The following is a 14,099-nucleotide window of genomic DNA, read 5'->3' as shown; positions in this document are numbered from 1 at the left end:
CTGCAGCTGATATTACTAACACATGCTAAAACTTTAACATAAGAACTAATTCACCTAAGTCATCAGTTATAAAGACAATCAACCCAAGGACTTCTAAATAAAAATGATAAAATTAATGTTTAATTATATAAATCTGAAGCTCAGCGCTTATATTCAGCTTGATAGAACAATTGCTGTCCACTGGGACAGTTTTTCATGCTTTCAGCACTTGAGAGTCTTTGAATTTACAAGAGACGCTTTTAGGTGTTACAGGTCTAATATCCAGCCTTGACCAGGCTCTGATGCATAATTCTTCAAGCTAAGTAGATTTTTATTTGCATTACAATGACTTATAGTGCTCTCATCTAAAAAGAAGACATGTTTTGTCTGACATTTCAATTCTCTGTGCGATGAGGAGACAGCCACTGCTGGCTCACAAGAGGTAATCTAGAGAATAGTTGAGAAAATCAATTAGACCTGAGCAAAATAATTTAATCGTCTCATTAATGAAAGGCGCTGCAGCAATTATGAGTGGCCTTCATTAAGACAATTAGGAATGCATCAGTATTTGTCGTGGCTTTGATTTATAATCTCCTTCAAGAACGTAAATGAACATGAAATTAATGCAATGCAAATGAAAGCCCTGCTCACAGCGATGAAATTCATTGTCATTAACTTCCAGTATTCTCCTAAACCGGGAGCTGCATCTTTGTGTTGTGAAAAGGGAGAAACGCAGCATTATGGTCAATACAGTAAGCCAGGGATGTGTGTGTGTGTGTGTGTGTGTGTGTGTGTGTGTGTGTGTGTGTGTGTGTGTGTGTGCGCTTTGCATTTTGTGTGTTTGTTAGCCTTACATGTGGAACCCATGGCAGATGCACCAAGGCCATCTTGTCCATCGCTGTACACCGGAGTGACTGTCACTTTGTAGCTGGTGTCTGATTGTAAGGGCTCGAGCACTGCTCTCCTCTCACCTCCAGAAACTGACATCTACGATTGCAAACACACACGTGAATGCACACATTCTGGGAACATTTGAATGGGCCACAGGCACACACACACACACACACACACACACACACACACACACACACACACACACACATATATATATATATGTATATATATATATATATATATATATATCACACTGGGTATAGAAACAGCATCTTTGCTCTGCTGGGTTAAAGGGACATTTGGAGGAAGTTTAAGAAGTCTTTTCAATTCAGCTCAGTCAATAAAGTCAGTTGATGGCAAAAGTGGGGCAGGGAATAGCTGAGAAAAACCCCATTACTGCCCCGTCTTCATTTATAACTGTTGAAATATTTCCCTGGATGTTTGCTTGCATCCTAAAAGTACCACTTGGTTTAAATTAGCTCCTTTTTTATCCAACAGCCCGCACCTCCACCCCCTGTACTCTGAGTATTTCTTCTGCGGCAACAAGCTAATCATGATGAGACTGATAATTTACAGTATACTTAAAACTTGATAGAGATACACTAAGAATGAGATTCACTGGCTGGCAAAACAATCTCGATAAGTTACACCAAGTGGATTTTATTAAAGGTGCTTTCAGCTACACTGTAGCACACATATTGTTCATCCGCAGCTGTCCTGAAACTGTAGGAGGTCAAAGTTTTCATTACGCAGGGCACTCATGCTCTCAGTCATGTTGGCTTGAGCACTAAAAGTTGAGCATTACGAATTGCTCCTCTAAAAGTGCTTAGAATGATGAAAATTACAGTCATTTGCAGCTCCATAACAACCGTGACTACTGAGATTATGCAACGCAGTTTAAAAGCACACTTTGACTGCTCTGGCATCTAACTGAGGATATCTGTAACTAAACTGTAAGTCATTTGAGCTTGAAAAACTACGTGGCACTGACACAACCAAGTTATTTCAATCTTTCAATAATGAAACTTATGTGCAAGTTCAGTAAGGAAGATTATTCAGTATTCACTCTTCTGCCTGCATTCCTGGGTGTTTGGGCTGCTAGTCTAGTCTTCATATTACTTCATTGTCGGGTCTCCACTGCTTCATCTCTGCCACCACCAGGATTTAGGCCCTGGGTAGGTCCTGTCCTACTTTGTATCACTTTTGGACTATGCTCTGCTAATGTAGCTTCCTCGGAGTCTAATTGCTGAAAATTTTATTACTATGAATTAAGTTCAGTTCTTTCAAATTTTCTCTCCTCATTGAAAACTGTCAGGACTAAAAACTGACTAACTCCTGTTAACTGATATTATAAATAGCAATAGGTGTGAACTGCATCATCCATGTACAGTTGTGAATGTCTTGTATTACCTGGTCTTCATCTTTTCTGGACCCTATTGGATTACAGTTATTCTTTACAATTTACTGTTTGTGTTTATCTCATTTTTGCACGTCCTGCCTTCTTGGTCTTCAACTTCTACACCAAGACGTGACATGAGTGTTGAGACAAGGCTATTCAGACCCAAAGGATGGGGAGGAGCTGTCCACTGTGACTTGGGTGCTGAAACACTGTGTCCAAGTGGAGGTGCAGACACACGCGTGCATTTTCAGGTACATAAACAAACAAACAGAGTTTTCTCTCTTTCTCCTTTCATCTGTCTTTCATACACGTCCGCAACAAAACATGCCGAAACTTTGGAAAAGACGTGTGACCTGGAACGGCCCTTGGCCATCAGCCGGCAGACAGGTTTAAGCTTCCTCGCATTTTGTGCAGCTTTTGTTTCTCTTCCCACCTCCCTTTGTTTCTTTTGCTCTTTTCTCTGCTGCCCTCCATCCCCACTCGCAGTGAGGTAAATGGCTGCTGAAAAGATAATGGAATGTCTGCCGGCCTGGCCTGGACTCTCCATCTTCTACGGCTCTGACACCACATTGGGAAATTAAAAGAGGGGAGGGGGAGTGAAGGGAGGCTGGAGGATAGAGAAGAGAAACAGAGAGATAGAGGGACAGAAGAAGAATAAGGGAAAGGCTGACTACTCGTGTGTGTGTGTGTGTGTGTGTGCGTGCGTGCGTGCGTGCGTGCGTGTGTGTGTGTGCATCAGCGATCAGGGTCAGTACATGGCACTGAGCTCAAGGGCTCTTAGAAGAGATAGAGGGATCAAGAACGAGGGGCTAAGTGGCCCGGGACTAAAAGTGTAATCAGTTTTCTGACTGTAGCAGACGACCCAACGCTGACCGCTGTAGGGCCATCCAGTTGGATGGAGGTGGGAAACAACAATAATCTTCCTCCAAAAACAACTTCAGTGTTGTCTATTCCACATAATCAGCATTCACAATTCACCAGGGAGGCAGTTTGTGATGGAGGGCAGCTTTAGAAGCTGCAAACATGTAACCCGGATCTAAAACACCTCTTGAGAGGGAAAAAAAAAAATTAAAATCTGGGAACTAACATAAACCCTTAAACCTCCAACTCACAGAGTCCTTGTGATCTCCGCTGAGGCTTGTGTAGGCGACCCTGTAGCTCTCCACGTTGGGGTCTTCCAGCTCCCACGAAGCCTCTAAGCTCTGGGTGGTCTCGTCACTCAGCTGAAGGTTTCTCACAGCCTGACGTGCCGCTGAGACACCACATCACAGATTCGCTGTTACTGTACCAAATTACTCTAGATATTATTTCTCAAAAAATTAGGCTTGGCTCAAACTTTATTTTCTTCACACTGTAAAAATATCAGGGGGAAAAAGCCAGCGTGAAAGTTTCAGTTTCAGCTCGACACACTGTGATTTGGGGTGCTAAAGAAAAGTATTCTCACAAGCACTCACAAAATGCTTTTGTTTAGCTTATATGATGCATCCTTAAAGCACTAATTATGATTTTTTTTCTTCTTTCTTAAACAAAGGCAACCTGCTGGTGTTTAGTCGGCTGCTTTGAACTGTGCTTTTTAGAGGGCCACTTGGATTTTTAAACAAAGCAGATGTGCTGTGTGAAACTTTCTAGGACAGTGGGCAAAAACTTAAGTAAAGGAGACATGTTGCTTTTGTAAGCTTTTGAAGCCACAAGACTCAATTAGCTGTAGTCTGCTTCTAAAACAACAAAAACCCATTCCAGATGGCCTTTGGTCACCTTTGAGAAGCCAGAATCTGAACTCCAGTCTCTGGATGAAGCCAACTTGGTAAACACACTTATATAAATTCAAACTTCTAGGAGAGACTCTTATCAGCATTTCAACTTTCTCTTTAAAATGAACAGTTTCAACATTTCTTTTTCTAATTACTCGGTAATTTTGCTTTTGCTTCTTGAAAATAAATAAGCAACAATGGCCAAAAATCTGCTACAAGGACTAAGAGAACTACGTTTTCACTTTGGCAACATAGGCCTGCACTGGCAGCTAGTGGAGCCTTTCGCATTAAAATGGAAATTGCCTTCCTTGACAGATGCCTTGGCTTGAGCCATGATTAAAATTTGGCCAGTCTCTTTGCAGGGATAGTTTTTCAGAAAAAGTACCAAGTGAAATTAGCCTTCTGTCCACTGGACACATGCTAGCAAAAAAATTAAAGCAACTGCTTTTAAGTTTCATGGCACAGTTGTACCTAAGACTAGCTGACCTGGTTTTTGCTGACATTTTGAAGCTTTACAGAAAGCCAGCTCAGACGCTTCTTACCTGTGGTTTTGGTAGAAGTTGTTGTTGTCTGTGTGGGCACTGGGGAAATACAAAGAGGACAAATCAGATAATTGGATTCAAACTCTGCTCAACAACTCTTTGTGTCGATAAGTAAGCCAATTAGACAGGAATACGTAACAAATCACTGATGGTAAAATAGATTTTCTTCTCCTGAGATAAGCTGAGACAAACAAATCAATGCAAATGTGTTCATGCAGTGCTTTGCTTTGACTCAGAAATGCTCATTTTCTTATCCTAAATGCACATGTGATTGCACTGATCTGTTATAATAAGCAGACAGCAGTGCTCTATCAGGAGGAATTACATCTCAAGGAAAGCCGTGAGCCTTACTATTGTCAAGTTTAATATTGATTAGATAAAGCAAAAACTCACAGCTCTGTGAGTTAAACAACCTCGTCACACTTACATGTGGTTTGAGTGACAAAGACTGTGTCGCTCTCAGACTTGTCTTTGAATATGGCCGTCAGCATAACTTCATACTCAGTGGAGGGACTGAGGCCGGTCAGTGTGTATCTGTTATCACTTCCACTCAAGACCACCTACAGGAAAGAAACAAACCTCATATTAGATCTGATTTCCAACAGCGCGGTCTCTCCAAACTTTAGAGACGTGATGGCTGATAGTTTCCAAAAATGTCAGATTTGTTGTTCTATAACTTTGTTCAGACAAAACAAAAATATAGACAGTACTTTCAGCAGTATTGTTACTGAAGCAATTACAGTTAAGTGATAAACTCACTTAAAAACTTTAAGTGATTTGTGTTTTTATTTGCTGCTATATTTGCCAGAACAAGTTGAATCTGAAGAATTTTGTAAGTTCAAATATTGCAAAACAGCAAGAATGTTATCAAACAGTCTGATGATGTTATTAATACTCTAATGAAAAACTCCAGGCTGTCAAATTCCAAGGTCGTGACTGAGTTTTAGGAGAGAAAGCCGCTGAAAACCTAAAATAATAAGTCATCTCATAATTTCTGCAGGTAGAGGGAGAAACAGCAGGAAATGGTAGTGCAGGTGGTAATGAAGCAGGTATGCATGGAGATTACATGTAGTATTTTCATTGTTATGTTGAACAAAACAAAAATAACATGAGCATAAGTCTTACTGGATTACATGTTTCCTATGATATAACTATCACAGGTGTGTGTGGTTTCCTACGAACACAAAATGCTTCCAGTTGGACTTGCTGCATCTGCACTAGTCCAAAGAACCACTACAAATTGTTTTATACAGGAAAAAATCAGACCCCAAGGTACACACAAAGAGGTCAACAAGAGTACAGCACACTTCTACCGAGAGAAACCCTGAAATTAGTATTTGCTCCAGATGGCTCAATAACCAGATTATGCGGAGGTATTTGTTTCTTTGCAAAACCCTCCGAGGTACAGTTGCATGCAGATTTTACCAACGGGGGCAATTTGTGCTTTCCCTGAAGCAAGTGTATTGTTTATGAGTCATTGTCTCCCTTTCCTTTTTACATCTTCTTCCATTTAATGTAAAATTTTCTGTTTTATTTTATTGTTTCCTGAGACTCATGCAGATACGTTTTTGAAAAAAGAAAAGACAACTTAAAAAGAAAGATATCAAATTATCATAAAGTTTTTGTATGGATAACATTTCACTCTGTGCTGTATGCATTATGTCTAATCCCCTCTCAGATGTAACAATACTGAGAAAATCGATGAAGGATGTAAATGTGTGTGTGTGTGTGTGCCAGCACACGGAGTATGTGGGTGAGAAACAGAGAAAAGCTGCATGTATCCCTTTCTCTAGTCTGGCGGTATTACCAGCCCACCTCTCCAGCTCCCCAGAGTGTTATTTTCAGCTTCGATGACTCTCAGCAAAACACACAAACACACACACAGACACACACTCTAAGGGCTCTATCGCTGCCTTGCAGCTGTCTCTAAACCCCAGATCATAGTAATAAAACACCCTAGCCATTAATTTCTAGATTTATTCAGCCTTTATTTATACTCAACCAAGCCAGAGGTTTTACCAGCTACCGGTAGTGTAGTTAAGCTTCTGTGTAAGTCTATAGGAGACAGACTGCTCTTTATCCATGCGCATGGAGTGGAGCTACTGCTTCCTCTTAAAAAGAGATAATGACTGGACTCCAGGCTAAATGAAATCCATGCAGATTATTTTCTTCAGATGCTTAATAATATGTTTTGTTTGCATAATAACACTGCAAGCTTAACCTTGTGATTCTATGCTGTTGGATGCTTGACTCTTACTGATCTAAAACACATGCAGTACTATGCAAAAGTCTGAAGCCAGCCTTTATTTCTTTATATTTTGCTACCAAGAAGCCAAACTTTCTTATACATTTTTAAAGATTCCCAAAGAGCTATTAGTACAAAACCTGGGATAAAATATCTTGGGATGGCGTGCAGTCCCAAGATATTTAGGAAACTGAAAAAGTGGCAAAAGAAGAAGTGGTAGGCTGATGAAGAGTATTTGAAAGTCCTGCATTTAACAAATAGGAGAAAATTCATCTGACACAGGACCTGAGAGATGCCTCTGCCACTTCAGCTGACCTGAAGGGCCAGAACTGGGATAAAGAACTGGGATGAAAATGAGAAGCAACAGGTCTGAAATCTTTTGTTCATATTGTCATCAACATGTCAACGTCAGGAGAGACGTACGTGTATCTGCAACTACAAACAAGTGGAGACTGTGTAATGCTTTGGGAGCTGAATTTTAGCCAGTGATGCAATTATGAGCGCAGAAAAGTACAGTCAGACTTTGATTCACCAGCCAAAGCCATCTGGAAACACTGATTGGCAAACACTTCATTTTTCCACATGACAATGATCCCAAACGCAGACCCAGAGCAGTAAAAATATACTTGATAGCTCTTCATAATAATATCATACTTTTAAGCATTAGTAAGGTATTAGTAAAGTTTTAGCAAGTGTTTAATTCATATTTTATTTATCATCATTCCTCCTTAGTATACTGCTGTGCATGGTGTAGCATGCACTGCTAGTAACTAATAATAATCATAGTAATAATAATATATCTGTATTTACAAATGGCAATGCGGCATAAATAATGAATTAAACGCTTACTAATACCTTAATAATTATTAGTGTGACATTATTGTAAAATGCTACTGTATACTTATACAGAAAAGCCGACAGTGGAGTCTTATCTGTCATGGATTGGTCTCCCCAGAGCCTGGACGTCAACATTACTATAAGTATTTTCCTAACAAAATATAGAAAAAGGAGGATGGCTCAAGACTTTTGCACAGTGCTGTACCTTCTGTATTTTAGTGGAACTAACCTCTTTTGTGTTGCCACCATCGAATGGTGTCCAGGAGAGTCTGTAGAGAATAATGTCACTGGCTGAGTGATCCCAGCTGACCTTAAAGCTGTCCGTGCGGACCTCACTGGAGTGTAGATTCAGAGGACCAGGAACTGGAGCTGAAAGACAGAAAAGCTGAGACTCTTTTTCCCCTCCTTTTTTCTCATGTGTTAATATTCACATAAATTCAATAATATTTTCAATTCTGCCCCGATTACACTGTAAGTTTATGAAACTTTTTTGCTGGGCCAATTTATAACATAACTGTCAGTTCAGCAAAATGTTCTCGGAAAAGCACCGTCGCACCGTTTTGGTGTGAACCTACCGCTTCCCACTCAAACAGCTGAAATGTGCCATTGCATTTTCGTTAGTTCATAAAGCCCCCTTTCTGAAAACTGGTCCATTAAACAAACTTTGCCAGGAGATAAATAAAAAATGCAAACAGTCCTTTTAAAGTGGATAGTTTAATAGTTGCTTGCCAGACGCATTTCTTTGAGCTGACTCAGCGCTGGAGCCCAACTGCTTGTTGCAAAGGGATATTCCAACAAATCAATATCTGTTAGCGTGACGGAATAGTCAGGGACAGTGAAATGACCTTTTAATGTGACTGGGCTATTATGCTGAGGTGTAAATGTGATGGGCAGGCTGCCAAAATAGCAAAAGGACCACTGAGGGTAATAAAATTCACCACTGTTTGGCACTATAAGAGAAATGGTTTGCCTTTTAATGATATTGATAGAACTATTTTCTGGAGATTGAGGCTAAATTGTCCTCAACAGAGATGTTGGGAAACAAGAATACAGAAAACAAAAATTTGTTCTCCACTGGTGACGGCGACTCGCAAAAGTCAAAAGCCAGTTTCTTACTGGTGGTGAACGCATCGGTGAGCGGTTCTGATTCGCCCTCGTTGTACAGGGCAAAAATTGCCACTGAGTACTCCGTCAAAGACGTCAGCTCACCGAGGTCATAAGAACTCACTGAACCAACCTCCACCTGCAGGAAACACAGAGAAACATCATGTAGCCACAGACAAACCCACTGCTATGCCTCTTAAACAGAGAACAAGATAAACACTACTAACTTGAAAGACAGCAAGTCTACTAAGACTCAATGTAGGGATATTTTTCAAGTCTTCATCTATGATATTCATAACACAGAACATTTCCAGAAGACTAAGCTTTATCAGTATCGTAAACTGCAGTATCTGTAAATTTTCCATTCATATGATTATTGTTAGGCTTTTAGCCCTTTATTATTCGACTGTTCATCCCTTTCTCATTTCTTTTTTTCTAATTTCTTATTTAATCTTGGCACTCAGAAACAAAATTCCCAAAACATGAAAGAAAAAAAAAAAACGGTCACACGTCACCTCGTCTGTGACTAGTCCGTCTGTCTTGTCCCACATGATGCGGTAACCATTAACTCCACCAGGTGCGGGGTCCCAGCTGATGTGGGCCGAGTTGTGGGTAATGTCAGAAAACTGGAGGTTGCTGGGAGGACTCAGTGGTACTGGAGGGGGAGAGACAGAAAGCTCAGGCTGATCAGGCGTTAAACCCTGGCTGTGAAAAAAAACTAACTTTGGAGCAAAAATGAGCATGTGTTCAGCCTTGTATAAAAGTAGTTTTGGTATTTTTTGGACATATTAACTGCTTGTGGTGTGATTTCTTTTTACCTCACCCATTTAAATTAATATTAAGTATAAAGCTGTTGGTGATGGGTGGGTGCTGCTAGCTGCTTGTTAGGCTTCATGTGAACTAATCAGGTTCCACCTTTAAGCAACCGGCATGAGTAACGGGCAGAACAATTACATTCTCTTCCACTAGAGGGCAATACAACTACCATCTAGTAGTAGTTGTACTGCCACTAGCAGTTGGGTTGCCAACTGCCAGTAAAAACAGAAGAAGGCAAAGACGAAATTACGTAATAGTCATGCCGTGAGTGAGACGACACAGCCAGATAGTAGTCGATAAATATTTGAAAAGCAAAAGTAGTCAATCTGACCCGGGTCATGGAGAAGGCCCTAGCATGAGTAGTGGTCAGAAGAAAGAAAAAATGGTATACTGGTGACAAACCGAGCCAATTCCACTATTCCTGGTGCACGAGGAAAAATTATAAATATGCTTTTTGTGCTGTGTGATTTTTCTAATGTGAAATATGTGCCGTGGCTCCAAATGGTTGGAAAACAATGAAGTAGTCTGCGTACACGGAGTGGACATGGTATGGACGTCTGTTCACAATGATTAAGTGACTAAATTAGACATCAGTCAAAGACACTTGGATTTAATTTCTTTATTACAATAAATAGGCAAATTTTTCTTATTTTGTAAGAGACAATCAGAGCAGACTATTATCATATGTGGAAAGAAGGTCAGCTGTCTACAGTTATTGCCGCATAACAACTATGAGCTTTGACCTTGGAGAAAACATCACTGTTTCAGCCATTTTTACCAGCTTCATGAGAACCAGTCTGAGTTTTTGAGATTAAGGACACTTTTTATGAAGAACACATATGATCCAGTTTTCTCTTTTACAATGTTTGAATGTCTGACTATTGGGTTATTTGAATTTTTATTAATTTTAATAAAAAAGGCTAAGAATTAAAAACTGTTTGGGTGTGCATTACTCACATGTGGTTTCCTGGTTTGTAACAGGTTCACTGGCCTCCTCGCCGAACATGGCATAAACAGTGACGGTGTATTCGGTGTGAGGGATCAACCCATCCAGCTCCAGCTCCGTCACTGCATCTGACACCCTTATCTAGGGACAAAAAGAAACTTCAGGATTTAAAACAAAACTTTGGCTGTCATGTTAGCAAATTCCAGGTTTACAACTTTGAACTAAATAAACAATTCATCCTCCCCTTATTTTATTATTTTTTGTTACTACCTCTTTCTCATCCAAGTCATCTGTCAGAGGTGCATAAAGCAGCATGTAGCCAGAGACTCCATCCGCACTGTTCCATTTTATTTTCATGGTGTTGTGACTCACATCAAACAGCTGGAGGCCGGTGACTGTGGGAAGAGCCACTACATGCATACACACACAGCATACACACACATCGCGACACAGCAAACAACTAAATAACATGGCAAATTTCAATAAAGGAGGAATCACATGAATGTATTTTTGTAATAACTATAAACATCAGGGTATACTGCTTAAGGTGGATTTGACCTTTAAGCATAAAATTCTTTATTGCTGTATTAGTTACTGCTGTGCAAAGTATTGAGCCAACCATATATTTTTAATATATATTAATATATTTATCCAAGCTTTCCAGCTTTCTTCTTTAAGACATCTTCAAGTTCTCTCCAGGCTTCTCGAAGGACATTCAAAGCTCTTCTTTCCATCTGTCAGAGGTATTTAAATGATGTTGTATGTCCCTCTGACAGATTATTATTATCTGACGAGATGTTCAAATACTGCTTCAACAATGTTGACGTCTGGGCTCTGGGAAGGCCAATCCATGACAGATAGTACTCCACTGTGGAGTATATATAAGAATACAGTAGCATTTTACAATAATGTCACACTATTAAGCTTTATTAATATTATTAGTAAGATATTAGCAAGTACTTAATTCATCATTCATATTGGAATGATGATATGATATATAAATGATGAATTAAGAACTTGCTAAAGCTTTACTAATACCTTAATAATGTTATATTATTATGAAGTCCTTACAAGCATATTTTTTTACTGCTTTGGCAGTGTGTTTGGGATCATTGTCATGTGGGAAAATGAAGCCTTTGCCAATCAGTCTGTCCAGATTGTATTTCATGGTGAACAAAAATCTGACTGTGGATTTCTGCATTAATAATTGTATCAGTTTTGACAAGATCTCCAACATCGCTGAAATGCAGTGAAAAAGCAACCGAAATGCATCTCTAAGGTCCTGTGCTGGACATTTTCCTTTTTCGTACTCACATGAACTTCAGATACTGTTAATCTGCTTTACTTTCTTTCTATAGTTTTAGATAGAAAGATAGAAAAACTTTGAAAGACCTATAGAGAGCCTGGAGAATTATTCTTCAAGACTGAACCCTTTTTAAAAAATGATAGGAAAACTCCTTGGAAGCAGAATATAAAGAAATAGCTCAAGACTTTTGCACAGCACTGTAAGTGCATTTTCAATATGTCTGGCTTCTGCAGCTGTAACTTTTTAAGCCATTGTTATTAAATTGTGTTCTGAGTGTGGAGCCTTATAAGCACACTTATGTGTGTTTGCAAGAATAAACTTACGCGTTGTTTCTGATCCTCTCAGAGCTGCACTCGCCTTGTTTGCATACACAGCAAACACCGCCAGTTGGTACTCAGTGAGGGAGCTAAGATGCTGTAACACCACTGAAGACTCACTCCCGACCACTACAGCCTGCAGGGGTGCAGGAGGGTCAGTCAGGGAAGTAAGAGAATATGAAAGATGGAAAAGAAGGTGTGAAGAGTTGAAGGGGATAGAATGGCATGAAAAATGGTAATTGAGGCAATAAATAGGGAGACATAAAAATGAAAAACAGAAGTGAGGAAAGCGAGATAAAACCAGGAAAGAAAGGAGAGATTGGAAGAGAATGGGAAAGGAAGAAGGAAACAATCGATTTATTGAATGGGATAAAGCACAAACGCTCAAAACTTGAAGAATATTTTTCTTTTTCATTGTGAACTAAAAGGATGACAGTTGTGATAAAGATTAGGCCCACGGTGAGCCAGCTGGAAAGGTCTCTTTACATGAGGCTCCAGAACATCTGGTCTCTGTAAACCCAGCTAAGTGAGAGATTTAATGGCTTCTGTGGTCAAATGTTCTGGAAAAATCAAGCAGGTGCCTGGTTCCAGCAACAGTATCATTTCTAGTGAGCCGTCATAACCTGCAAAGATATTCTGGGGAGAAGTGAATAGAGAGATGAAAGTGAGAGGTATGGATGGGCGATAGCACTGACGCCTCGAGGAAAAACTGATCTCAAACTATAAACCTGCCCGATCCTTGATAACTCCCCCTGGTGTCATAAATATTATGGAAAAGTACATTTTGCCCACCTCACACTCCTACTGACTGTAGGATTTTTTAGCTGCTGCTTATCCTTCAGCACATCTGTATCCAAAGCTGAACAGAGTGAGAGAGTCATGTCCATGGAATAAAATGGATATTTCTTGATTTTATGTTGTGATAAATATATCACGACATAAAATATGTTGACTTCCTCAGCTCTGGCTGGTTTGATGTGTGGTTTTCAGCAAATAATACACTATTTACCTCCTGTGGATCTCCTGGGTCTCTTCCCTGAGTGGGATAATAAACAACTCTGTATTTCTCTACATTTCCGGGGGCATGGCTCCATGAAACCCGAAAGCTTTGGGCCGTGATGTCTGATGTCACTAGGTTAAGTGGCATTCCCGTTGTCTCTGGTATATGTTCTGAAAGACAAAAAGGACAGGCCAACAGGCTGCCTCAGATTGGATATAACTTTGAAGTGCAAATCCCATTAAGTCAGATCAAATGAACATTTGATCTGACTTAATAGTGTCCTGTTAAACAGTTCCTATAGGCCATCGAACTTTTTTTTTTTTTTACATACACAAGGTTTGATTCATAGTAAACAAATTTACTTTGTAACTAGACTTTAACTCTGACTTTTTATCATTTGGTCATTTATTGATACACAACTAGTCAAAGTGAGGATACTATTTGTTTAACAACTCTTTTCCTTTATGCTTTACTCCTCATGACACAGAGTTCCTACTAGTATTCTTGTTTGCATGTTAGTAAGGTTTCTTCAGTTTTCCAATTTGCTCTTACTCTGCTTGATGTCTTTGTCCTGCTGCTCCACCTGTTTGCACACTGTTTTTGTTAGCCCCCCTACAATAGAGCTCATGATGTTAAAGTCAGCCACATTGTAGACGTGATTGCTCTCCGGTTGTGAGGCGATGGAGCGCAGCTCATTCTCGTCAGCATTCTTTACACCTGGAAAAATACATGAGTACTCACATGAGTACAGTATCCACATGAATACACAAAAAAGAATGGCAAGTCCTGTCAAAAGCATGACAAACCAACTGATGCCAATTCAACGCTAAATCTATAAAAAGGTTGCCCAATAATTAGAAGCCTTGATGGGAAATGTGCAAAAATATGAAAAAGTGAGTCTTGCATCTGGACAAATAATGAGGCTTAAGTATGCCTCAATGTTGCATTGGATTATAAAATTAG

At 39.7% G+C, this 14,099-nt stretch overlaps 1 protein-coding gene across 1 annotated transcript in view; it reads right to left on the bottom strand.

The window, feature by feature from the left end:
* The window catches only part of LOC309717592 (collagen alpha-1(XIV) chain-like), a 157,122-nt gene that overhangs the window by 92,405 nt on the left and 50,618 nt on the right, over positions 1–14,099 (bottom strand). The window contains exons 9-20 of the mRNA XM_082552272.1: positions 13,689–13,853; positions 13,146–13,306; positions 12,143–12,272; positions 10,784–10,923; positions 10,525–10,654; positions 9,267–9,406; positions 8,764–8,890; positions 7,877–8,016; positions 4,993–5,125; positions 4,566–4,604; positions 3,385–3,524; positions 834–966 (exon numbers count right to left, since the gene is read on the bottom strand). Coding sequence (XP_082408398.1) covers positions 834–966; positions 3,385–3,524; positions 4,566–4,604; positions 4,993–5,125; positions 7,877–8,016; positions 8,764–8,890; positions 9,267–9,406; positions 10,525–10,654; positions 10,784–10,923; positions 12,143–12,272; positions 13,146–13,306; positions 13,689–13,853 — 1,578 coding nt within the window. The remainder of the gene's footprint in view (positions 1–833; positions 967–3,384; positions 3,525–4,565; positions 4,605–4,992; positions 5,126–7,876; positions 8,017–8,763; positions 8,891–9,266; positions 9,407–10,524; positions 10,655–10,783; positions 10,924–12,142; positions 12,273–13,145; positions 13,307–13,688; positions 13,854–14,099) is intronic.

This window comes from Aulonocara stuartgranti (genome assembly GCF_965226115.1).
Source record: "Aulonocara stuartgranti genome assembly, chromosome: 11".
Lineage (NCBI taxonomy): Eukaryota > Metazoa > Chordata > Actinopteri > Cichliformes > Cichlidae > Aulonocara > Aulonocara stuartgranti.
Note: the sequence above shows the minus strand (reverse complement) of the source record. Positions and strands in the feature narration are given on the sequence as shown.